Below are 26693 nucleotides of genomic sequence, written 5' to 3'. Positions count from 1 at the left end.
GGGGCGGGATGCTCGGTAGGGCAGTACCCCCTCCTTCGAAACCCGTGGGACTCTCCGCTTCCCTGCGGGGTCAGGAAGGGTGGGAGGGAAGGAGGGCGGCTGGGATCCCCAGTCTGGGTTTGTTAATGCTGCTGAGAGGCGGAGGCCAATCGGGGGTGTGTCTGGGCTCCGCCTCGGGTATCCGGATCTGGGATCCGACTTTCGGACTGGAATTTGAGGAGGGAGCGACAAGGTCTGGGGCGGACGTGGAGAGCAAGAAGAAATCGGGTTGTCTTGCAGGGAGGCTGGAAGTTGAAGCATTTGTCCAGGCAGGGAAAGTTGAACGGCGGACGGTACTGAGGGTCTGAGTGGCGAGAGTTGTGCTTTGCTGGAGCAGGGCTGTACCGGGAAAGTCAGGGTGGGGTTAGGGTAGAAGAAAAGAGCGTGCAACGGTCACAAGCTTTCCCTGAGCCACTCGCACAGGCACACCCTAGGCTCAGCCGGGACCGCGGGCTCCGTCTCGCGCGTTGGCTGGACCCTGCCCCCACCCGCCGGTAGAGCGCAAGCCGCCCCGCTGTGGCTGGAGTAGGGGCGCCCAGCGGTGCGGGGGCGTGGCCAGAGGCCCAGCAGTGCGGGGGCGTGGCTAGAGGCCGAAGCCCGCGGCCGCCCATTGGCCACCCAGAGGCCCTGCGGGCGGGGCTCTCGGCTGGGTCCCTCTAGGGCTCTCTCGGGCGGCGGGGGAGGCGGGGTCGGCGGGAGCCGGGCAGCCAATGGGCGTGCGTCCCTCGAGCAGTTACAAAGGGCCGGAGCGAGGCCGCGGCGGCGGCGGCGGGGAGGTGGGGCGAGGCGAGGCGAGGCTTGCTGGGGAGAAGCTGCGGCCGGGGCCGGGCCGGGCCACAAACGGTGCCGGCGGGACCATGGAGGCGGCGGCTGCTGCTCCGCGTCGCCGGCTGCTTCTGATCGTGTTGGTGGCGGCGGCGACGCTGCTGCCGGGGACGAAGGGTGAGCGGCGGTCGGGCGCCTGCGGGGCGCGCGGGCCGGGCCCGGCCTCTGGCTCGCTTCTGTTCTTTCTCAAACATGGCGCGGGGCCGGGGGCGCAGGTGGCGGCGCCCGGACGGCCGGGCTTTCCTGACCCGGCAGGCGCCACGCGAGCCGGGGCGGGGAAGGAGAGGCGGGGCGGGGGCGGTGTCGGGCGCGGGTGGCCGAGCGCCGGGAGGCTGGCCCTCTGAGTCTCCCGGGGGCAGCGACTGGCTAGCCTGCGGAGGTCGGGGGATGCCCTCGGGGGCGCGAGACCGGCCGGGACCGTGGCCCCGAGTCCCTTCCCAAGTGGGTCCGGGCCTGGGGCTGCTGGGGTGTGGGCGGGCACCGGAGTGGAAGCGGTCGGGGGATCGGAGCTTGGAGGGCTCCCCAGGGGTTTGTAAGGGACGCCGAGGTCCGAGACCCCGGGTGCGCGGCGCTGTCTCGAGGGAAGACACCCGCCAAGGGCGACTCTTCTTCCACTCGGGGGGCTTTGTGTGAGAAGCGGGCGGGAAGATGCGCGGAATGTTCGCCCTTCGTGCGTCTAGGAAGAGTTAAGAGTCCTGTATCAGAGGGCTAGCGGTTGTCTTACAAGTAGAAACTTGAACGTTTGTTCACTCTTCAGGTTTGGGAACGTTTTAATAGGATTGATGCTGTAGAATTGACGGAATGCTTCATTTTCTCGAAGGGGTCGTTGCTTTGGATATATGGTTTCCTTAAGTGAAGGTAGTTTTAGGATCAGACTTCTGTGTAGCTGGGTTTTGAGTGGGGGAATGTTGTGTGGTTTTCCAAAATATTAATGCTGATCGTGATACTGGATGTCACCCCGTGGAGGGAAGAGGGAAAACTTTGTCAGTAACTGAATTAAAATAGAAGAAAGCAAAATACCGAGGCTCAGCGTTAGCAACTAAAATACAGTGAAAATACATTTCTGTTGCTGAAATTTGATAACAGTTTTTTAAAAAACAAAACAAAACAAGCCCCCCCCCAAAAAAGGTCTCTCTAGACTGTGAATGCTAGCTATTATTAAACTTAATAGTTACTACTTACTTTGAGTCAATTATAATGCATATACAAAAGATACACCATAGTACAGTATCTGACACCCATAACCGAACCTTCAGGGCTACCAGCATTTGTCCTGTATATTGACATGAAAACTAAGGTGCAGGAGATTAAGTTCTTACTAAGTGCAGAAGTTAGGATTTGCACTTAGGCCTTTCAGAGTTCAAAATCGGTGCACCTGCTACACACCAAAGTAGCATAGCCCACTTAAAGAACAGTTGGTATTTAATACTTACAGCTTAGGTGTCTTTTTAAATTTACTTGAACATACCCTTCACATAGGTCTGCGTTAGAAGATACCGTGGGTCCTAGCATTGACTTTGGAAGGAAGACACTGAGGGCCAAGTGAGAGAATTGTAATAATAATGCATCAACTGCAAGTGGCCCTTGCTCCACTCAGTTCTTTGACTAAAGTAATTCATTCTTTTCTACCCAGGACAAAGCACGGCACATGCATGTATTTAGCAGTTTTGATTTGGAGGCTGAGAAGGTTGGTCCATGCCCTGGAGGAGTTTTTCTCCTACTTAGGCAATTGTGTAATACAAACTGGCCTAGATGCTCTTACTGCTCAGAGCCTAAACAAGCACTTCATAAACTTTGCCTATTTGCCACCCTCTTTTCTCAAGAAATTGTCTGTGACCTTGAATACATAGAGTAGAAAGCAGGTATATAAATCAAACATTCTGATAATAATTTAAAATTATTTTAAAATGATTGGTACATACAGTTTTGCCGTTTATTAAAGACTAAAGCAAATTTTCATAGTAATGAGGTGGATGTGTTTATTTTTACATAGAGAATTAAATCATTCAGTGCCACTTCACATAATTACATGTGTTTAAGGCCATTTCAGAAAGTGTTGGAAAGTCTGTCTTAATCACAAGATGAAATTCATTTAACAATTTTTAACTTAAACAGTTTTTAAAATCAAACATTCTAACACATATACCATTTTGTACACATGAGGAATGGAAATCTTTTCTGTAGTTAGCCATTAAATTTCTGAAAGAGTAGAAAATTTTGTATGTAGAGCAAAAACATTAAAACTCATAAAATAATAGTCTGGACTGTGTTGGCACTGTGCAGCATGACAACGTGTATGTTCAGAGCCAAGGCCATAGTGAAGTTGCATGATGCAGTGTAAGCACATACTGCCAGAAACACCTCAGATTCATTACTCCTTTGATTTTGATTTAGTTTGGGGGGTGTTGTGTATTCAGAAGTCCTTTTCTGTTGCCAGAGTTTTTGGGACCCTCCCCAGCGCCTCTATATGGAGTTATGACTCAGTTTAAGAAGCTGTGGCCAGCCCGGCACAATGGCATACGCCTTTAATCTCACCACTTGAGAGGCAGAGGCAGAGATCTCTGTGAGTTTGAGGACAGCCTGATCCACATAGTGAGTTCTAATCCTACCTTAAAAGAAGCTGTGGCTTAGATAAGTTAGGCTGATGTTTCAGTGTGTCCTTTTAAACATTCAGAAAAAACTTGCATGTCTTTTCTTTATAATTTAGCTTCTTTTAAAACTGGAAGTTGCTCTTCACTGTCAGAGTATTATTTATATTTTGCTGCCAATATAGATTTTTGTAGAGAAATTATATCTGCATCACATGTTCAAATGCTGTTTGTTGCCTGCCATTTCGTGACTTTCTTGGAAAACATTCCTACCAGCTTAGTCCTGCCAGTTACCCCCTAAATCTACTTTTATATATATATATATATATATATATATATATATATATATATATATATGTATGAACCAGTGCCAAACTCTCCTGGGCTGTCCATCGAGGTTCGGAGGTCTCTGCTGTGTAGTTAGTACCCAGAGCTGCACTTGAGGCTTGTGATTAGGGCCACCCACCAAGAGAGACGACATCTCCGAACATCTCCGAACTACAAACTCTGTATTCTAGTGGTAGCTGCTTTCCCACCAGTTCCTGACTCTTCAGCCCTCTCACTGTGGGCTTCACTTTGTCCCTTCTATGGGAATCAGAGGACAGAAATTCTCAGACTGACTTTCTGTGTAGGCTTCACTTAGCTCTCTTTGAATGCTGTCTCTTGGAAATGTATAGATTAAAGTTTGTGTTACCCATTGCTACCATTCTGCGTTGTTGACTAACTGTATGAGTACATATTGAGTATCCAGGGTAGTATTATGTCTTTTCATTATGTCCTTAGAACCCAGCACTGTGTCTTATATTATGTTCTATATAAATGTGTCTTGATTAAATAAATTCTGTTTGACTGGGTAGTCCTATTTATGTAAGTACAGATTATGCTATATTAATTTAGAGATACATATTTATTATATATGTATATATAATTGGAGAACGTTGCGTGGTATGATAAAACAGCTATTTACTTTGTGATACTTGCTTTGTATAATTCATGAAATTGTAGAAATCAGTTGAGAACAGTGTGTGTATTTAAATTTGAAGTTTCTGGTTTTTTAGCAATGAGTAGGATAGCCACTGCCCAATAGGCTATTTGTGTTTTGATTGGTTAAATAAGCTACTACCCTTGTAGTGCCTATTGTTAAATGTTTTTAATACAACTTTTTTTTTTTTTTTTTTTTTTTTTTTTTTTTTTTTTGATTTTTCGAGACAGGGTTTCTCCAGGTTTTGGAGCCTATCCTGGAACTAGCTCTTGTAGACCAGGCTGGTCTCGAACTCACAGAGATCCGCCTGCCTCTGCCTCCCAAGTGCTGGGATTAAAGGCGTGCACCACCACCGCCCGGCTAATACAACTTTTTCTATGGAGAGACATATTAACATTTGACAAGGAAGTAGTAGTATAGACTGAAGTGACTGGGGAGGGCTTCCTGGACACTTTCTGACTAAAAGTGGTTTTGAAGGGTCTCTAGATTCATATAGACACATAGGAGGATTTGATGATTTTTAAAGTTCTTTATGTTTCAAATTACTGCAGGACAAGAATCAAACCAAATGATTTTTTAGAGTTAGGTTCCTTAGTCTGCACTGTGTGTTTGAATGTATTATCTTTCCCCCAGTTATGAAAACTCTATAATACTTGGCTAGAAATGAGACGGAATGGAAATCTAAGTGGCTGGTGTAAAGGAGAATAACATAATGCGAGCTTGCTCACCAGCGCTGGGCATTCCAGTTGTGAAGATCATAGGTAGATCGTCATTTCAGTTTACCCTGGAGAATCCCGAGAGTGATCACATTCTCGGGGCTCCGCAGTGCCAAACTGAGAAAAGAAGGAATTGGGTTTTCTAGTTCCAAATCTGTGTCCTGTCTTGTGCTTTAAAATTAAAAGTAAAGGACTTGAAAATGAGGGAGGAAGTGGATTAGTGCTGATTTCCTTAAGTGAAACTGGTCTTGAATTAACAATATTTAAGAAAAGTGAGTTTTTCAGGAGGGAGGGAGGATGCTTCTAGGTAAAAAGTCACTATGCTTTTTATTGCTCATTAGACTTGGTATAGTACTTACAGTTTAAGAGCAGGGCTGACAGTATTGTTGCATTTGTCTTGATGTCAAGAAAGGTGTAGTTGAATTGGGTGTGTGGGGGGGAGGGACTGCACACTGTGAGCCCTTTGCTGTGCTTTCTTGTCATGGCTTACATAACACAATGTTTTCTGAACAGATGGACTGTGGTTTACTATCATGTGATTGGGACACATTTTTACTTCCTGCTTCTGGAATTAAGGGCAGATGCTGGCATGTTTCTCAGGGATGTTTTGCTTTTCTTCATAAAACTTGCTCTAGGAAATTTTGGACTAGTCTCAAATTTATAGTCACTTTGACCCAACCTAAGTGCAGCATTTAGGGCAGCATTGTAGGCCTCCCACCCTTTTTTTTTTTTTTTTTTTTTTTTTTTTTTTTTGAGAAAAGGTCTCCCTGTAGCTCAAACTTGCTAGGCACCTAAGACTGACCTTGAACTTCTGATCTACTGTTCCCAGAACGGTGCAGATTTATTTATTTAGTTATGTATTTGTTTCTGTGCTTTTTTTTTTCTGTATTGAGGATTGAACCCAGAGTTATTTTGTTTGTTTTTAACATGCTGAGCAATTGAGCTACATCCCTAGCACAGAATGTGTTTCTGAACCGAGTTTTCTTAAGAACACATCCAAGCACTTTCCACAAAAATTAAAATTTGTTTTGTTGAAGTAGGTCCTTTTTTAACCGTGTAGTTGGCCTACAGTCCAGTCACTGTAGGTCAGTTTAGTGACTACTTTATTGTGAACTTATAATTGGTTGACTTACCAGGTTCTTGTTTTTGTTTTACCATATATCCATTTTTTAAATACCAGTGGAGTAAAGCTGACTATATGGGTTCAGTTTTACTGATCTGATAACGTTTTTTTGTTTGTCTGTTTGTTTTTTGTTTTCTTGAGTCAGGATTTCTCTATGTAATAGTCCTGGATGTCCTGGAACTCACTCTGTAGATTAAGCTAGCCTCAAACTCAGAGATCTGCCTATCTCTGCTTCCCCAGTGCTGGGATTAAAGGCATGCAATCACTGACTGGCCTAATACGGTCTTTTATAAATCTTTTCCCCCATTTGGCAACCTGAAAACAAGACATGCAAAAAAATTCCTAGCTCAGATAACAACCCCTAGCTATACAAGTAGGCTGCGTTAATATTCATTAGAAGAATATAATCTAAGCATTTACTTATCTTGTCTCATTTAACCTAATAGCCAACCCTGGATGCTAGTTAGTAGCACACAAAAGGAGCAGATTCTTTTTTACACACTGATTAATTTTAAAAAGTCTGTGGTGGTACAAATCAAACCTGGGGCCTTGAACATGCTGAGTAAGCCTTCTGTCCTAAATTAAATCCCTGGGGCCACAAAATGGCTGCATTTGTTCCAGGTCTAGGCAGCCAGTGCTCAGAAGATAACTGTGGATTTTGATGACATAGATCCTCTTCAGCATTCTATAACATGAACCACAGTTCCTAAGGTTTTGTGTTTGACCTTTCACTAATAGAGACTTTTATAGTAGCAAGACTGTACTTCAGTTAGAATAGCTATAGACTAATAATAGTCTAGCTAGTAAGCCACAGATGATGGTGTGCTACCATTAACCCCTTCTATCTGGGTAGACAGGATTGACAAGAGTTTGCTTAGGTTGGGACTTAGTTTGTATCTATTAAGGTATAAGCGTGAGAAGCTTCTGATTTCTGTTTGACAGACAAGAAAATCAGAGTCATATTGTTAGGGTTACTTCAACAGGAAGTTCTTCTTTCCGGGAGAATATGAATCAAACTTCTTATTTTTCTACCTTAAAATTTTATTTATTCTTTCATTCATTCATCTGTGTATTTGTGTGTCCGTGTATGCAAGTGCCTATGTCCTTCTCTGTCATTCTCTGCCTGTTCCTTTGAGCAGAATCTCTCCCTGAACCTGGGGCTTCTATTTTCTCAACTAGGCTGGAAGCCAGTAACCCTCCCATTTCTCTATCCCGCAGAGCTGGGGTTACAAGCATTTTTAGGGAGCCCTGCTTGCTACAATTGTGCTAGGATCTGAGCTCTGGTCATCAGGATTCTGTAATGAGCTATCGTAACTACTGAGTCATCTCTTCAGCACCCACCTCCCTTTTTAAAATAGTTTTGAAACTTGGTCTTGCTATAGAGTTCATGCTGACCACTGTGTAGTCCCAAACTTTCCTGGGGCCTTAGCTGCTGTGTGCTAGGATTACAGGCATGTACCACCATGCCTTGCGGCTTGAGCTTGTCTTAATTGCAGTTTGGTTTTGCAACTGCAATTGACTCAGTGTGTAATCTTTCCTTAAAGTTATATTTTTAGGTAATTTGAGTATCACTCACGAACCCAATCATAGTTGATCTTTTTGTTTGTATTGGTTTGTAGAGCCCATATTAAACTCTTGCTTTTAAAAGTAAGTATAGAAGTGAAAACAACTGAAATTTTGGATTAGAGAAAAACAAAGCGGAGCTATCAGCAATTATTAACATTAAAATAGATGCTTTTTGTATTTCTGCACACTAAAAATATACTCCTTTTTTCAATTATTTTAGTGTGTGTGTGTGTGTGTGTGTGTAGCCAAGTTGATGTCATGCAGATAAGTATCTTCCTATATTGCTTTCAACCTTTTTGAGACAGGATCTCTGACAGAACCTGGAATTTGCTGTTCCTGCTAGACTGGCTGGCTAGGGAAAATTCAGGGAGGGCTCCGCCACATGCTGAGATTACAGATGTGTACAGCTGTGCTCAACTTTCTGTGTGGATGCAGGGGTCTTAATTCACCTTGTCCTGCTTGCACAGCTAGCACTTTACCAGTTGAGCCACTCCCCTTCAAATACTCTTAACTCTTGTGTTTAGAAGTTTATCAGTGCTGATAAAAGTGCTTTACATGACAAAGTTCCAGTTTGAAAATGTTTTCTTAGCAAATATTTAGTAATGGTTAGCAAGATGGAAAATATAGAAAACTTAGATGACAGGCTTTCATTTAAAAATTACAGTGCTGAGAAACATTGGCACAGACTTAGCTATAGCAGCCACAAAAACTACTTTGCAGAGGTGGAGATGTAGCCGCCTTGCAGGGGGTGGTAGGGCGCAGAGGATGGAAAGAGAAGCAGTCCTGGTTCCCCAGTCAGAGTGGCACCATGATAAAAGTTTTAAGAATTTTCAGCAAATGAGTAAAAGTTTGTCATGTTGGGGATGGATGGGTAAGAGAATTGTGAGAACTGGACTAGTAGTTTTACTGTGGGGAAAAATGTTTACCTGTACCACAGAGGAAGTGGAGCAGGGCAGCTGCCTGGAGAGACTTTGGAATTAGTTTGATGATATTGGAAATGGAGTGGAAAAGGAGCTCTGTGCCATGTCAGTCAAATCGGATTTAATTCTGTTTCCTGGCACCTAAATGGCTTCTTCCCTCACCTCTCCGAAGTCGCTCAGATGTCCCTTTTTCTCCAACCCATTTTACAAACTGTTATAGTCCTCTTTTTTTTCTTTTCTGTTCCCATATGGTCTATTTATTTATGTAAATATCGTATATATTTCCTGTGTTTCTTTCTCTTTCCTGCTAGAAGGCAGACACCAAGAAAGCAGGAGTCTTTGTGTTGACTGGTGTATCTCAAATGCACAGAAAGTGCATGGTAAATAAGTAAGTGGCAGCAGGTCTGGGCACCTGGAAAGTGTCTGTTATAAGGAGTCTGGAAAGAGAAAGATTAAAGAAAAATGAATTGTGACTTGAGAAAGTTGAGTTAGAGGTAAGGTATCCAAGTGCAGTTGTCTGGTAGGGAGTGAAGAGCAGACTCTAGGCAAGGAAATGCCTTGCCACTATCTTCTTTCATCCTGCACTCTTTTCTTTGGTTCTGGAAGTCTGAAAAGCCATATTAAGAGGGGTGTTCTAACCCTGAAGTCCTAACTTGAATCTGGACCCTGCTTGGTTCATTGGAGTGTTCCTCGCTCCTATATTGCAGGGCCTTACTTTGTGTATTTTCCCACCTGCCTAACACAGAAGATAGGTGTTCAGAATCTGATCTTCTGTTATACTGAACTAAGGAAAACATCCAGTCTATTTAGGAATTTGCCTGGCTCTTGACTGAGAAGACAGGAAGTCTCCTGTGTGGAGTTTAGGTTTACACCATTGGTTTCAGGTAATAGTTGCTGATATTACAGGAATCTTTCTTGGAGTTCTCCAATCCCTGTCCTGTTAAACGGTTTGTTTTATTTTGTTTTGTTTTCTGCTACTCTTCTGTCCATGACTCAAACCCGGTGCTGTCTGTCTCTAGACTGTTTCATTTTCTATTTGAACTGCTCTAACTAAAGTTTGTTTCCTTTCCGATTTTGAAGGCAGGTTCCCAGAAAGTTAGTAGTATCTTTGTTTCTAAGAATAGATAACATAACATACCTGTCTGTAATTATCTTCTAATGGGTGTGTTTCATTGGGGAGCACTTTGCGAAGGTGAAGTGTTCACTTGCATGGCCACTGTGAAGGTAGTACACAGCAGTGTTTGTAATGTACCTTGTGTGAGCCTGACATAGTAGATACTCAACAAGTGGGAATTAATACATATTTAAATAAGTGAGGGACTACCTTTGAAAAGAGTTGTTTGACAAACTGAAGGTGATTTCAGCTCAAGGAAGAACTTTCTCAGTAGTAGCTGTCACAGAGTACCTGTTACTGCAAATCTGCAGGAGGACTATGCAGGCAGAGCCTGAAAAGCTGTGGAAGAAATTTCTTGTACTATGTGGAAGATTGGATTTGATTATGTCTCAGCTGTTTCTCCTGGAGGATTCTGTGTATTTTGTTGTAACAAACTTCCTTGTTTACTTAGTGTTTTTAGCTGATACACAAGCTAAGCCCCACTAGGATTCATGTTTCAAGATGAACATTAATTTCATGAGGCTGGGGAGATGGCTCGGCAGCTAAGAGTGCTTGCTCCATTTGTATAGGACCAGAGTTTGGTTCCCTGCACTTACATCAGGTGACTCACAACCACCTGTAACTTTAGTTTCAGAGGGTCTCACCTCTCTCTTCTGGCCTCTGCAGGCACCATTGTATCCCCATGCAGATACCTACAGACGTACATGTACGTGCATCGTGTATGCGCTCCTACACCCACACTTAAAAGATAGTCTCTTTTGAGCACTGGCTTCTTGTAATTTCCTTATTGAACTGAGATATTTTACTTATTGATTGTCTTGTAACCTGGCTATTCTCCAAAAAGCAATTTAGCTTGAAATAAAATGACACCAGAAGTAATGACTGGGAAACAGAAAGACTGGTTAGTGGCGGAAAAGAGAAAACAAACATCACGACATTGTAGCTGAAGAGGGCTTTGCATTATACTTAGCACGATACTTAGTTAGCTGTTAATTTTCTAGCAGCAAGGGCAAAGGAGGAAGCTGAAGATCTCTTTGCCTATTACTAAGAATGAACAACCTCCATCCTCCACCCCCACACAGCAAGATTTTGGTTTAACCCAAAGCGCCAAACCCCCCAAGCACAAGATTACAGTGCTCAAAGAACCCCCAAGATATAAAGTTACTGCTCAGCCGGGCATCTCTTGAGTTCTTGTCCCAAGACCCACTCTTCCACACTTTCCTAGGGTTCCGTTTCCTACCTTCTGCCTCCATCTTTCCTTATTTAAGGCTGTGATTCAAGTGTGGACATATGAGTCCCTAATACCATGGAACAGCTGATGCAAAGCTGGGACATTGGAATTAAGCTTTGCTAGAAGCTAGAGGATAATGGATAGAGAACAGCATGAAACTATTTGGACTGGCTTATGAAGACATTTTCCTAATGTTCTTCAATTGGCCTGTGTCCATCTGGCAGGCATCATCAAAGAATGGTCACCAAAGATGAACAGAACGAGACATATTTTTCTTCCAACAGATCCATGTAGGTCAGATGTTGAGAGTGTCTTTGTTTTGATTACTTTAGGGGAGATCACATGTACCCAGAGTATGTTCCCCTGTTTTACCAGTTTAAGATACCCACATCAACTTAAGGAACATTCTGTGTTTTGAGGCTTTCTAGAATCTTCCTGTTTCTTAGCAGAATCTGTTTTTATGTAAGCACCCAGAAAATGATTGATTTCTATTTGTTACTCTTCATGACTTACAAGGATAGCTTTCCTTTCTAAATTTCATTTATTTATTGTAGTAGTTATTATTATTGATTATTTGAGTAGTTGATGACGACTTTAGGTTCTTTCCAGATTTATTTATTTATTTTGGCAGTTGTTGACGACTTTAGATCCTTTTCAGGGTTTCCCTGATTTCACCAACAGGGAAACCTAAAGTTCACCTTACTTTTGATTACTTGCTTCAGGATAACCATTCCGTCTAGGTTTCTTAGGTGTGGGCCTCACTGGTTACATAATACTGTATTTATAGTTCTAGGACACCTTGTACAGGCATCCTGTTACATTTCTACAATATAAGATCCTTAAATATGCATTGACATTCAGATAGATCCTATGACAAAAGCAAAAATGAAAAGCCTTTGTACTGGACACTAGGACTAATAGACATATTTGAGAGCGCTGAGCATGGAGGATGTAGCCAGACCTACTCTGAATACAGCGACAAGAGGAGCAACTGTGGCTTCTCATTTGTATGTGCGTGCGTATATGGTTTTTTTCTTGATTGATTCATTTCTAAATTGAACTGTAATGTGCTCTAATTGAGTCTCTTTGTTTAGCACATGGCTGTTGATTTGAGTATTCTCCAATAGAGAAACTGACATTTTAATTTTGTTATTCAATGTGCAACAGATTTAAATAAAACATCAAGATGGTCTATTGTAGATTTCCTTCAATGGTAATTATATGTAATTATTTTTACCAAAATAAACAAGTTAAAGTAGTTTTAGTTATTTTATCTAATTTTATATTTGGAAAAAAATTACAAACCAGGGGCCAATTTGCTTGTGTTTCTCAGTGAGGAAAAATATTCTGATTGCACGCCCCATACAGCTTTGGTATTGACACGTGACAAAAACAAAGCATAGCAGGATGGATTCTTTCTTCTTTCTGTATTGTGAGTCGAACATCATGATAGGCAGGTAGGTCCTTTACCACTGAGCTTCATCCATCCCTAGATGAGATATATCAACTCCTAAACCCCCCTTTTTTTTTTTAATTTATTTATTTATTTATTTATTTATTTATTTATTTATTTATTTATTATGTATACAATATTCCGTGTCTGTGTATGCCTGAAGGCCAGAAGAGGGCACCAGACCTCATTACAGATGGCTGTGAGCCACCATGTGGTTGCTGGGAATTGAACTCAGGACCTTATGCAGAGCAGGCAATGCTCTTAACCGCTGAGCCATCTCTCCAGCCCCCTAAACCCCTTTTTAAACATTGTTTTGTTGTTGTTTTGTTTTTGTTGTTGTTGTTTTGTAAAGACAGGATCTTATTCAGCTGCCCATCCTGGTTTTGAATTTGTGATTCCATTGTCTAAATCTCTCAAGTAGCTAGAACCTGTGAACCCCTGGACCTGGCTTATGGATTGCTTTCTTAGGAACTGAAGTGTTTATCTAATTCTTCTTTATCAATAAAACTTGAAAGTCAGATATTGGGGTAAGAACTTAAATGATCAGGGAGGTGGTGGAGAAGTGACCAGTGACCACCCCCCGCCCCCTCTCCTTCCTTAACCCAAAATCCAAAATCCTCCCTACTACTTCCTGTGTTTCTATATGTTCTTTTTTTATTATTATTATTATTATGTATACAACATTCTGCCTCGATGTATGCCCGCACACCGGAAGAGGGCGCCAGATCTCATTACAGATGGTTGTGAGCCACCATGTGGTTGCTGGGAATTGAACTCAGGACCTCTGGAAGAGCAGCCAGTGCTCTTAACCTCTGAGCCATCTCTCCAGCCCCCCTCTCTATATGTTCTTGATCCTCCAAAACCTCTCTGGCTAATTTTGGTCAGCTAGGAGTTAGCTCCATCCTATGATTTAAAGTAAACTTTATTGACAGTTTGAGGAATGTCAGGGTGCAATCAAAATATCCCACAACAATGAACTAATTTTTCCATCTTAAATTATTTTGCTTTTCTTAGTGTATTTTACTTTTGTGTCTTTTTACTTGTCCTTATGCATGTAAAAGTAAGTCTGTTCTCACATGCATGATCACCATTGTGTCTTCCATGTTACCTTTTTATTAAACAAAAACGGCCAGTTATTTTAGTGAAATCTCATCTGTCATTCATTTGTTTGTTTTTGAGGCAGGGTCTTAAAATGTAGCTCCAGTTGGTCTAGAGTTTATTATGAGACCATGCTGGCCTTGAACTTACAGAGATCCACCTGGCTCTGCCTCTCCAGTGCTGGAATCGAGTCAAATTCAGCTTGCCCTTATCTGCTGATGGGAAATGTAGAAAAGAGGCTGGTAGGGGGGGAGCAGGCATCAGGCAGAAATGCAAGCTCAGAATTAAGGGTGCCTTGCAAAGAGTGTGCCCTGAGGAAATAGTCTTCCTAAGCAACTGGGTGCTTTAATAGTTTGGAGTCCCTGGAACTGGGAAAACAAGTCTCACAGAACAGGTGGATATAATCACCTATGATCTATTCTAAACCATAGCTAGAGCTTAGTAATTGCTGACTTGCATATAACTGTCATAATTCTGTAAGAAGAGTCTTCTGTGCTGTGTCTTCACTTCTCCAAGTGATACCAAGGCCCCCAGTCCTCTGACCCTAGCAGGTCTTTATGTTTCTCCCACCCCTACAGGCTTTCTTCAGTAACCACTTGTTAGTAGCAGTTGGAAGCCTACCACATTTCTACTGCCGAGTTTCTTGATATCTAGGTTTCATGGTCTGAAAACTTAACACATCCCAGAGTTTTCTATATACAAAGTTTAGACTTAAGCGTTCACCAAAAGGAGTTCAGTTACTGTGAGGTGGTTGTTTCCACCCCAGGGAGTCCATGAGTCAATGGTTAAAATAGTATAGATATATTGTAGAATTATTACCGAAGAATTCCTTTTGTTGGCTTAAGAAATCAACGTGCAAGTCAGGTAGTGGTGGCGCATGCTTTTAATTCCAGCACTTGGGAGGCAGAGATAGGCAGATCTCTGTGAGTTTGAGACCAACCTGATCTACAAGAGCTAGTTCCAAGACAGCTAGGGCTATTAAACAGAGAAATCTTGTGTCAAAAAAGCGCGCGCGCACAAGAGAGAGAAAGAGAGATCAACTTGCATGGTTTAATTTCATTTTTTTCTTATAGGAGGGACTATAGTTGCTTGTTTTCAAATTTCTTTTTTTGGTGAAGATGAATAATTCAGATGAGAGAAGGCAAGAACACACAAGCTTGTGTAACTACTATGTGTTATCATTTTTAACTTTTCAATCTTTCTAATAGTGCCTACCATCTAATTTTGTTAGGCTCAATACATTTTTCATTCAGCAAACAATTTGGAATTAAGTAAAGCTCAAATACAGAGAGAATGAACCAAGGGTAGAATGAATTTGCTTCAGTAGAACAGGGAATAAGAATTGAATGTTGTGAGTGCTACCCTTTTTATTATCATTAAAAGTCTTAGAGAATTATTTAACACCATAAACCCTTACATGAAAAGCTTTTAAAAATCTAATTACAGCTGGGTGGTAGTGGCACACACTTTTAATCCCAGCACTCAGGAGGCAGAGGGAGGCAGATATCTGTGACTTCTAGGCTAGCCTGGTCTACAAGAGCTAGTTCCAAGATAGGCTCCAAAGCTACAAAGAAATGCTCTCTTGAAAAACCAAAACAAACAAACAAACAAAACCAAAAAACAAAAAAAATTAATTATAGGGCAAATATTAAGTGTAGTGATAATTTTGTTTGTGTTTTAACAAATAAGGCTTGCCTTAAGATCAGAGTGCACACTTTTAATCCCAGTTCTTGGGAGTCCTATGCCTTTAATCCCAGCACTAGGGAGGTAGAGACAGGAAAGGATATGTCTGGGCAGAGAGACAAATACAAGGCAGGAGGAAGCAGGACCTCAGGTGCAGTCTGAAGCAGTTAGTCCGAGGAAACAGTTTGAGGACAAAATTGCCCTTTTAATCTGAGATTTCGGTAGAGGTAGAGTGGCTGGCTGCACTGAACTCTCAGCTTTCATCCTCCAGTATCTGATTCTGGGTTTTTATTAAGAACAATTAGAATTTGTGCTACAGTTAACTCCACGAATATTTAGCAAATCTGAAAGATTATTTTCTTTTTGAAAATTTTCTAAGATTGTGTTAATGTATACAGAGGACTGTAAATCTGCCTCCCCCTCCCCAGAAATATTTAAAATGCTACTAAAAAAATGTCAAAATAATGTAATTTGTATCTGATAACAGGAAAATGTAACTATAATAAAATTAATACCAGACAAAGTAACAATCAAGCTGCAGAACACTAAGGTAAATGCTGCTTTATTTTGATAAGAGATACCATTCCCCAATATGCATTATTAATCTTTATGTAGCTATTAAAATATGTATATATGTCTAAAACTGTTAAAATAGAAGACATTTATATAACTACTGTAAATTAAGAAAAGCAGGATTCAAATTATAGAATAAATATTTCATGAACTCCAATTTTGTAATCATAAATAGCATTCTTTCCTAATACTTCTGGATTTTCCAGGAGGTTTACCATATGGAGGTTTACAAAGAACACTCAAATTAGAAATTAACAGTAAATAAATAAATATTTAAATATTTAAAAATAATAGATAAAATAATCTTTTAGTTAAGGGAAATCTGGTTATAGACTAGAAATGAATATGCATCCTACATATCAAAAACTGCTTGGTAGTTCTGCTAAAGTAATGTGTAAAGAAAAATTTGAAGGCAAGGAGTTTGAAGATCAAGCTGGAGAGAGAACATTTCAGTAAATACAATGAAAATAGAAGTGCCGGAAAAATAGATTTTACCAATAAACTACTAAGTTCTTTTTATAAACGTTATTAAAATAGTTATTTGTTAAAGTTTAAAAAGAAGAATGGTATCTTTTTTTTTTTTTTTTTTTTTTTTTTTTTTTTTTTTTTTTGGTTTTTTTTTGAGACAGGGTTTCTCTGTGGTTTTGGAGCCTGTCCTGGAACTAGCTCTTGTAGACCAGGCTGGTCTCGAACTCACAGAGATCCGCCTGCCTTAGAAGAATGGTATCTTAATATGTTTCAGCTTTAGTTCTTTCTAAGGTTGGTGCATTTTAAATCAGTGATTTATCTCTTTCTGTATCCAAGTGCCCCATCATGTTTTTCTTGTTTTACCTTTCTCATTGAGAGAAAGGTACTGTGAACTGCCGTGCTTTTGTATGTAATGCTGGGTACTGAATCGTGAGCTTTTATACTTGGCTCCACTCACAGAGGTGTGTATGTATGTGTGTGTGTGTGCGCGCGTGCGCGCACACGCGCGCTCAACTCCTCCAAATTTCCTTTAGTATGCACTTTGCTAATGGCCTTTTTTTTTTTTAAATGAATGAGTAGATTTTTATCAGTTGTTTGTTTGGTTATGTCGTCAAGCTGCCAGTTTCACCGGCTCCTGTGTCGTCTCCCTATGGTTCCTTTCCATTAACTTTCCTAAGTTTATAGTATGGAGTCTTTTTCAGAGAGCTTTTCCTTTTCTGTACTCAATCTGCACTTTGTGTGGCATTCACCAGTCATGTGTTTTGTTCTCTGTATCATGAACTAGAAGTCAAGAGTCCTCCCTTCCACATCCTCTGAAGGGTGTTCTTTCTCCTTGGGCAGCTTACACATGCCCTTGTTTCCTATGGCGCTCCTAGACGGTTTCTTCAGCAATGGATCACATAGGTCTTTAGCTGTTTGCTCACCCAGGTGTTACTTCAAAGGCAAAGGCAACTATGGGAGGTGGTTACTGCTCCTGTCTTCTCCCGCGGTTATAGCTTGTACCTCAAGCTCTTGGTTCAGGACGATCTGCTACACCTCTGCCCAGCCAAGGAGCAGTTGCCTCCCTACTGCCGCTCTTGTTCTCCAGAGAAAATGTGCAGCCCTTCATTTTATGCTACTTCAGTGCGAATACTACAGGGTTTCTCATTCTTTTCTTTCTTTTTTCCAAAATAAATATTTATTTGTTGATGTAGCACTTAGAACTTTCTGTTTCTTTATTTGTAAAACATCGGACCGGAGTCAGCCTGAACATTCATGGCTAACAAGTTGTGGTATGAACTTGCTAGTCAGGAGTGTTACATATACAATTACACCCAGGACCTATTGCAGTACTGTAAATTTGGGTTGTAACTGAATTGTATTTCCTGTAGATGTCTTCTGTGCCCCCACAGTAAGGTTCTTTTGCCCCCCTGATTTAGACACTACTGAAAGTTGACACGAGTGGAGAGATAATAGCTCCTGTGAGTGCTCACTGCTTTTGTGCCTACAGCTTCTGCTGTGCTCTGTGTCAGTATTACTTCCTAGAGCTGTCTGAAGATTGCCCTGATTATTTGCCCAGCTTCTAAAATGGGGAGCAGGATGAAGTAGATGCGCTAATTAAGCATTCATTGAGCGAATGCATAACAGTCTTGGATTATTGAGTGCTTTGAACACTGTGCTGCTATCTAACCCCAAGTCTACATTTAACTCTCAAGTCTTGTATAATTGGTATTGTTACAGAACATAAGTCAAAAAATTTAGGCTAAAATAAACTCATGACTTTTCAGATTGACGTTATGGCTGGCTGGCACAGCTAAGATTCAGTGTTAAGTCTTTTTGTTCCTGAATTCTATATGCCCAACTATTATGTTATTATAATACCAACTAATCAAATTGAAATCTGCTAAGTCAAAGTACAAAAGCCCGTTCAGGAGAAACTCAGAAATGTAGTTGTCTGAAGCAGAAGTCTCCTATTTCTTTGAGGCTCTAGTGCAGTGTTAGGTACACCAGCCTGCTCTAACGTATCCAGCCCCAGGACTGTAGAACAGAACCAACAAGAACTTGGCAGACTGTAGTTGCACCACATGGAGCTTTATTTCCTGCTCTCTGTGCAATTAACGACAAGATCATTTCCTGCCCTTGTTGTGTGTCACAGTTGGTCTCATCGCCTTGTCTTTCACTCAGGGTTTTCAGTCACAAATACTGATGGCCTTCTGTATGCTTACATTTATGTTCTTATTTCCTTAGACTAAATTCTAAGAAATGAAATAAATGAATTAAAGGGTGGTTTTTCAAAGGATTGTGTGTGAAAATTATTTTCCAGAGTGAACAAAAGCTTGAAGTTGGCCTGAAGTAACTTCTCCCTAGGATGAGTAAGGGCTGAGTCTGTAAAAGAAGTGTAGAGAAAAAGGACGAGACATAGAGAAGCATCTTAATGCTTTTATTACATTATATTTTTATTGATTATTTAGGAATTTCACATAATGTACCCCACCACACTCACTTCCAAGCCCTCCCAGACCCACCCCCCACCCTTGTGGTCTTCCCCCAGAAAAAAAAGCGTGTGGAGAAGAGCGGGGAACCAAGTCCAATTTTTGTTGCGTATACTCAGTGGAGCATGGTCAAACTCCCAGTAGCCAACCTCTAAAGGAAACTGAGTCCTTCCCCACCAACACCCCACCAGAAGCCAGCACTGTGGAGAGCTACACTTCATTGTCTTTATTACTATTTTTAAAATTTCTCTCTGATGGCTTTCTGTCTAGGCCATTCCTTTTGGGGTTGGGGAGGGTATGGGCTGTCACAGAAGCCTTCTGTGTCCTTTCTCAGCTGTCAGTCTGCAGTCGTTGATACCACTGCAGAGCAGTTTCCTTGTCCTCTTCCATCAGCGGGAGCACGGTCATGAATTTCCACACTGTTTCTGGTGTTAGCACCGACTGCAGACACCCACACGGTCTTTGGCATTAGCACTGCCACAGAGATCAGCGTGGTCTCTGGCGGCACTACAGACCGTGTACTGCTAGACATCAACACGACCCTCTGCCACAGCACAGACTACGCACCCATAGTCCTCCATGGCAGCACAGACAGTGGACATCCACACGGCCTTCATTGGTAACATGGCCCTACAACATCAATATGGTTCCCAGCCGCAGCAGGACCATGGACCAAGATGTGGCTGTTGGTAGCAGCATGACCCACGAACATCAGCATTGCCTCAGGTGACTTCACAGGCCACCCACATCAACACAGCTTTGTGTATCCACACAGATCACGGACACCCACATGGCATGTGGTGGTACCACAGGTCACAGACATTAACGTAGCCTCCAGGCTACTGTAGGACCATGGACATCCGCATGAACCTTGGATTTCAACACAGCCTGGGGCAGTGAACCATAGATACCAACGTGACCTCTAGGGACAGCATGGACCATAGAGTTATCTTGAGGAGGCCCAAACCAGAAAATGAACCCTTCATCTCAGGCATCCAATCATTGCTCAGAACCGAAGCATGATCCTGGGGCTGGGCAATGTGTTTGGAGTGCAAGCCCCAGGCTGCTGTACACCGTCTTTTTGGCCCTACTCAGCAAGGGCATGTCCCCGTCTACCACAGCCTTCTCTCCATCGCCCGCTCACCACCGCTCTGTTCTTCATCTTTCCTACCTCTCCATCATATGTTTGTGCATAGTGGCATTGGAAACTGCAATGTGTTGCACACTATATTTTTTTGCCCCAACAGCCTTATATGCAAATATTCATTGCAGTGAGTCATTGGATTGATTCAAGGTTTCTGAAGCACCATAAATACTGCACCATTGGCGAGACTCATCTAGGATGTCCCGCTCTTGCCCAGAGTCAGGGTGATGTTGCAGCTAGGCAGGTTCTATGCAGCTTCTGGCTGCTGCACACTTCCCTGCCCTCAGTGACTGCTGCCCCAGGCTCCCAGGCTCGACCTTTGTGCTTGGCTCCTGTGGGCAGGAGTCACAGCAGGGCAAGCAGCATCGCTCCCTCCAGCTGGCCTAGGACTGGTCCTGTTTAATAATGACCTGTTTCTGTAGGAGTTCCAGGCCGCCACACATCTATCTGTACTGGCAGTCCCATTGCTCATCAGGCATGACCTTTGTGCATGTAGCCTGCTGACTGAGACACCGTGAAGGGTATAGATCCGTCATTCTCTGTGCATGTAGCTCTGTTCCACCATCTTTCTTTCCAGTTATCTGAGTCCCCTGTTTAGAAGCATATTCCTGTAAGTCTTGTCCTTTTTCTTTTTAGTTGATCTGAAGCTACTGCAGGCTCTGCAGACTCCTTTTCTGCCTTGAACTCTGAAAGAGTGAACAGTATTGTTAAGAACAACTTGGGTAAACAGAAGGATTGCTAGGAGATAAACAAAAGCCTAAAATCAGGATTCCTTAGAAACTTGTGAAGTGGTTTCTGTTTGTCAGGAATAGCCATTCCTCCCCATCTCCTGCCTCTGGGTACAACACACCAGGCAGTTCTCCTTGTGTTTACCCAGTCTGAGTCCAGCCCACATATGCACATACACATAAAAAAATTGTGGCTCAAATGGATAGTTTCACATTTAGACCCCAGCCTGAGATTGTTACTGATTGCAAAGATAAAAACCAAACTCAGTGTTTAGTACCTTTCTACTATACTGTCCAACTTGGTTTCTATTCCCTAATAGAATCTCCAGGATTATGCAAAATTTCAATTCTGAAACCCACATTTCATTTGAACTTTTAACATTCTAAAAAAATCTGAATATACTTCACAGAGTCACAAAAATGACAGGGGGATGGTAAGAATAGGACACACACCCTCTCAGTCCAACTTCTAGGACAGAAAGGCAAGACAGGATATTGCAACTTGGGATTGTTGGGTCCAAAGTGGGACCCAAAAGATGGCAGTGCCACTGACAATGTCATAAATGGGTTAAATTAAGATGTAAGAGTTAGCCAGTAAGAAGCTAGAGCGAATGAGCCAAGCAGTGATTGAATTAATACAGTTTTTGTGTGGTTTGATTTTCTACAACTTGAGCTCAGTGACTGCTAGAGAAGATTCTCTTGCAGAGCTTAGACCTTTAAACTGTTTGTGTACATCTGGAGCCTCCTGTCTTGTTTATCACTCAGTCCGTTGTTTTCTTTCACTGTTTTCTGAGATGCTAGGTTGGTTCGTTTTGTCATGGAGCTCATTCTTCTTTGTCAATTAAAGCCAGAGATATTAGAAGCAAACGACCGGCATCATGATTTTTCTTATTTTTCCACAAATTGTCAAAAGTTCTATATACAGAATCACCAAATCTCTTGCCTCTCACAACTGGTGAATCACAATAATGAAATGCTTCTGTCTCCTTAACTTTGTAAAATAGTTCACACCAGGGGCTTTCAGTATTCTCCAAGCTTCCAGGAGAGGCTTCAGTAACTGTAAGTGCTGGCAAATTGGAAGGCCTATTCCATATACTTAAAATATTCATCCTTATATTCTGTTCCTCTAGAACCCCACTCCTGGTACCATTTTCTATCTTAGGTAGGGTTACTATTGCTGTTGTAAAGGGAGGAAAGGGTTTTATGCCTCCACATCACTGTTTATCATTCAAAAAAGTCAGGACAGAAATTCAAGCAGGGCAGGAACCTGGAGGTAGGAACTGTTGTAGAAGCCATGGAGATCTATCTGCTGCTTACTGATTTCTTCCCCTTAGCTTGGTCAGCCTGCTGTTTTATAGAACCAGAACCACCAGCCTATGTGTGGCTCCACCCACAATGGGTGGAGCTTTCCCACGTCAGTCACTAGTTAAGAAAATGCTGCACAGGCTTACCTGCAGCCTAATCTTATGGAGGTTTTTTCTCAATTGAGACTCCCTCCTCTCTGATGACTCTAGTTTGTGTCAAGTTGACAACATAAAACTCGTCAGTACAAAAGAGATATTCACATTCATGTTTATAGCTGCACTGTACACAACAGCCAATGTATGTAACCAGCTTAGATGTTCGTAAGCCAATGAGTGCACTAATATATAGTCCACGTATACAGTGGAATTTTGTTAACCTGTGTCCATGTCAGAAAATGGACAGAATTGTAAATCATGTTAAATAAAGTGAGCCAAACAGAAAAACAGATGCCTTCTTTCATGTGTGAGTGGGATTTTAAGTGTGTGGGATAGGTTTAGAACAGGACTGTGAGGGTGTGAAGGATCTAAGTGAGAAGGTAATGGAATACCTGTGGCATGAAAAGAGACTATTTGTGAAGGAAAAGGTGATAAGGAGAGGACATGGAGGATAATCGCAATATAGCATAATGATACATATGTGTGAGTGTAGTAATAACTTTCATTACTTTGTGTACTGACTTAAAAGATTTAAAATTGAAACTAAGACTTAGTTTAATTAAAAATATTTTAATTATATTTTTATGTAGAGTGTGACTTGTGTAAGAGAAAAGTGTACCACTGCAAATGCATGTAGATCAGAGAACAACTTAAAAGACTCCATTTTCTTTTACTATGTGGTTTCTGGGGATAAACTAAGGTTCCTAGACTTGGTGGGAAGTGCCTTTATTCACTGAACCATTTTGCCAACCATTACTTTGACCTAGAAATTATTTGTGTGTATGCAGGGGTGTGTATGGGTATGTGTGCATGTGCGTCACTGTGTGAGTAGAGGCCAAAGAACAACTTTTGGGAGTTGGTCATCTCCTTCCACCTTGGGTTCTTGGAGTCAAGGTTACGTTGTCAGACTTGCAAGGCAAGCGCTTTTACTTGCCGAGCTGTCTTGCCAGCCCAAAGACCTTATTTTAATAAAAGAGGAAGGAGGTGGAGGCTGGAGAGATGGCTCAGTGGTTAACAACACATACTGTTCCTCCAGAGGACCTGAGTTATGTTTGCAGCACCCAAATCAGGTGTGCACAACAATCTACAACACCCCCTTCTGGCCTTCCCAGTCACCCATACGCACATGGCATATACTCACACAGGCACTCTTACATACATGTAAAGGGGAAAAAAATAAAAAGGGGGAATGAGATAAACGAGGAGCTGGATGTAAATAATAAAGTTACTTCTCGTTTCAGGTGAGATAAGGTGGTAGGTATTGAACTCAAGGCCTTGCATGTGGTAGGGAGCTGCTTTACCACTGACTATATCCCTAGCCTTTGCTTTTTTTGAAGCAGTCTTGCTGTGTATTTCAGGCTGTTTTGGGATTTGGGAATCCTCTTGCCTCTGTCTCCTAAGCACTAGAATTACAAGGGTACACTACCATGCTTGGCTTGCAGACTGGAACTTGTAAGAAATGAGAATAAGATAATAAATATGACTATAATAATCTATTAAGTTTCTTTTAATTTTTCATAATTTACTAAGTCATATAATAGAAATCCTGTATTCAGTCATCTGGTTTAGACTGGAAAAATGGAGTTTTAAAGTCCCCTCAAGAGATAAATTTTTGTATAACTAAGCATTGTGCTGTATGATATTTATCTTGACTAGTGACCTTTCTTGTTGAAAGAGTAATAAGAGAAACCCTTCAGCATTGGCTTTTTCAAAATTTCATTATATATTTACCTCTTTGAAAGGAAAATGCAAAATGTATTTTTCACAATGTTCTTTAGATTGTAGACATGAAATTAGAAAGCATAAAACAATGTTTGGGGCTCGTTTACAATGATACACTTAATCTGTAAACTAAATACAAAGACAACAACAAAATAGCAAAATGTTGTAGGAGACTGCTGCTCATTTCCCGATGCCCAGCAGCTCAGATCCAAAATAACCACACAGAAACTGTATTAATTCAATCACTGCTTGGCCCATTAGCTCTAGCTTCTTATTGGCTAACTCTTACCTCTTAATTTAACCCATTTCTATTAATTTGTGTATCACCACGTGGTTGTGGCTTACTGGCAAGGTTCTGCATCTGTCTCTGATGGGGCTACATGGCTTCTCCCTGACTGCCTTCTTTCAGCATTCAGTTTTATTTTCCCTGCCTAGCTCTGTTCTGCCCTGCTATAGGTTCGAATCAGTTTCTTTATTGACCAATGGTATTCACAGCATACAGAGGGGAATCCCACATTGAGCAAAATGCAAATTAATATAATTATTTGGCATGACAATTTATGTTTCTATTTCATTGTAGAAATAAAATGGCCTTAGGTCCAATTTTATTTTTATATGTGTTTCACTGTTCTAACTGCAGTGATAATAAATGCTGCAAGCGGCTGTTTTCATCAGTAATGTTCAAGATAGCATTAATGACCTCAAGGCTTGTTGGTAAGTTCAGGATAATGAGATCTCATACCTAACCAAAACACGTGCTAGCAAGCATTCCTCAAATATTAGTTTTAATGAAATGTTTAGTTTACTAAAAGATAGGGCTAGTATTATACTATTATTGAAGTTTCTACTAAATGGTTTTCTAAAGTGAGAACAGAAAGTATCATTGAATATTAATAGCCATATATGCTGCAAGTTAATGTTTGCAAGGTTTCCTACAAAGAAGGGCTTTGTATGGGTGTGCATGGATTCAGGACACTGTGGTACTGGCTCTTTTGAGTCTACCAGGTCTACATTACCCGGTGCATTTTGTGTTTTAAGTTTTATTGGTATGGTTTTACTCTATACATACTGTGAAGCTGTCTGTGTGTAAAGTGTGCCACAAGGACATTTGACCTGAATGAGCTTTTCACACAGCTGTAAAAATAGTAGTGAAAGCTTTGTAATGCTTTGGAGATGGTGGCTACTCAGGATCCAGAATGTTTATCATTATTGATGGATTATCTTTGGAATGAAAATGGGTATGTAACTCATAGACTGTGTGTGTGTGTGTGTGTGTGTGTGTGTGTGTGGTTTTTCGAGACAGGGTTTCTCTGTAGCTTTGAAACCTATCCTGGAACTAGCCTTTGTAGGCCAGGCTGGTCTGGAACTCACAGAGTTCCGCCTGTCTATGTCTCCCAAGTATTGGGATTAAAGGCATGAGCCACCACTGCCCAGTACTTTTCTCTTCTTTGTGACCTCTTGTATGGGAAACCATCTACCAAATATAATTTTTTGGTACTACCCTGGGGTCCAGAATAAAAACAAAACAGCTAAGCAGCCCTTCCTAGAGTAATGAGAGACACTAACAACCATAGACAGATTGATGTGCATCTTTAAGGGTGCAGAGGGTATAAGAACACATGGAACAGACCCCAGTTGTCTGAAGGGGAGGACCTGAGATCACATGTGGAATGGGTCTTTGAATAGGATCTTGAAGGGTGAGAAGCAGAGGAGAGGTGGGTTTAACTAGGTAGAGAGAAGCACTAAAACTCCTAGCCAAAACCGACATACTATTATCTCTTTCTAACAGTGTTGTCTCTTTATTTTTTTTGAATTCCCTTCATATTTGAGTGGAGTTAAGTTAAATGGCTGGACTCTAAGAAGAAGGAAAATATTCTTTCAATTTATTGTTATTATTTATGTGTATGAAGGAGTGAACGTGATGGAGAAGACAACTTTTGGAGTTGATCTTTTCTTTCCATCTTTTATATGGGTTTTGAGAATTGAGCTGAGATCAGCAGGTTGTGTGGCAAGTACCCCACTGAGCCGTCTCATTGGCTCTGAACATATTTTTTTATAATGATCAAAATAAAACTTCGTTAGTCTGTTAAGATAATAGACAGTGTGCTGATTGCAGTAGCAACCTTTTGAAGCAACTGTTGAAGAAAAAACATGATGTTCCTGAGTTAAGAGTTTAGCTTCATATTAGTTCAGGGTCTCCAAACAACACACCTTCTTCTAGTAGAGCAGAACTCTTCATTCTCTTGGCAGTGGCATGTGACAGCATGTCCAAAGTGCTACCAACCAATAAAGCCCACTTGAGCCTTGGTTGGTGTCTAGGGCTTTTACTGAGGATCAGTCGCCATCCATTGTATTAGTGAGACTGTTCATTGCTTGACAAAGTATCTGAGAGTCGAGCATTACCGTCCTCTGTCCTTAATGACTCTCCCTCTCTCTCCCTCCCCCTCCCTATTTTTTCTCATTTTACTATTTCCAGATCTCCAGAACACAGGACAGTAATACCCACATTCAGGGTAGCCACCCCCCCTCACCTCTACCCCAGATCTTCCCTGGAAATACTCTCAGAGGTGTGCTTTACAAGTCTCATAGGTAGTTCTCAACCCAGTCAGGTTGTTGATCTAGATTAACTATCACAGTCTGCATAGCAGCTGAGCTAAGGACCTACTGCCTCCATCTCAACAAACAAAAATAGGTCTCTTCTCTGAATCACATTGTTAGTGCAAACTATTTGGTTAAATTGGTACTATGTGACCCAAAGCCTTACTTGTAGAGAAACATTCTTATCGGAG

At 41.6% G+C, this 26693-nt stretch overlaps 1 protein-coding gene across 4 annotated transcripts in view; it reads left to right on the top strand.

The window, feature by feature from the left end:
* The first annotated feature begins 215 nt into the window (after positions 1-215).
* Positions 216-26693, top strand: part of Tgfbr1 (transforming growth factor beta receptor 1) — a 53392-nt gene continuing 26914 nt past the window's right edge. For 3 of the 4 annotated variants that reach the window (XM_057790398.1, XM_057790397.1, XM_057790396.1), the window contains exon 1: positions 815-981. In XM_057790398.1, coding sequence (XP_057646381.1) covers positions 897-981 — 85 coding nt within the window. In that variant the 5' untranslated portion in view covers positions 815-896. Of the gene's footprint in view, positions 233-814; positions 982-26693 lie in introns of those variants that run through there. The other variant, XM_057790399.1, reaches the window with a different exon arrangement.

Source organism: Chionomys nivalis, chromosome 16, assembly GCF_950005125.1.
Source record: "Chionomys nivalis chromosome 16, mChiNiv1.1, whole genome shotgun sequence".
In the NCBI taxonomy this organism is placed as follows: domain Eukaryota; kingdom Metazoa; phylum Chordata; class Mammalia; order Rodentia; family Cricetidae; genus Chionomys; species Chionomys nivalis.
Note: the sequence above shows the minus strand (reverse complement) of the source record. Positions and strands in the feature narration are given on the sequence as shown.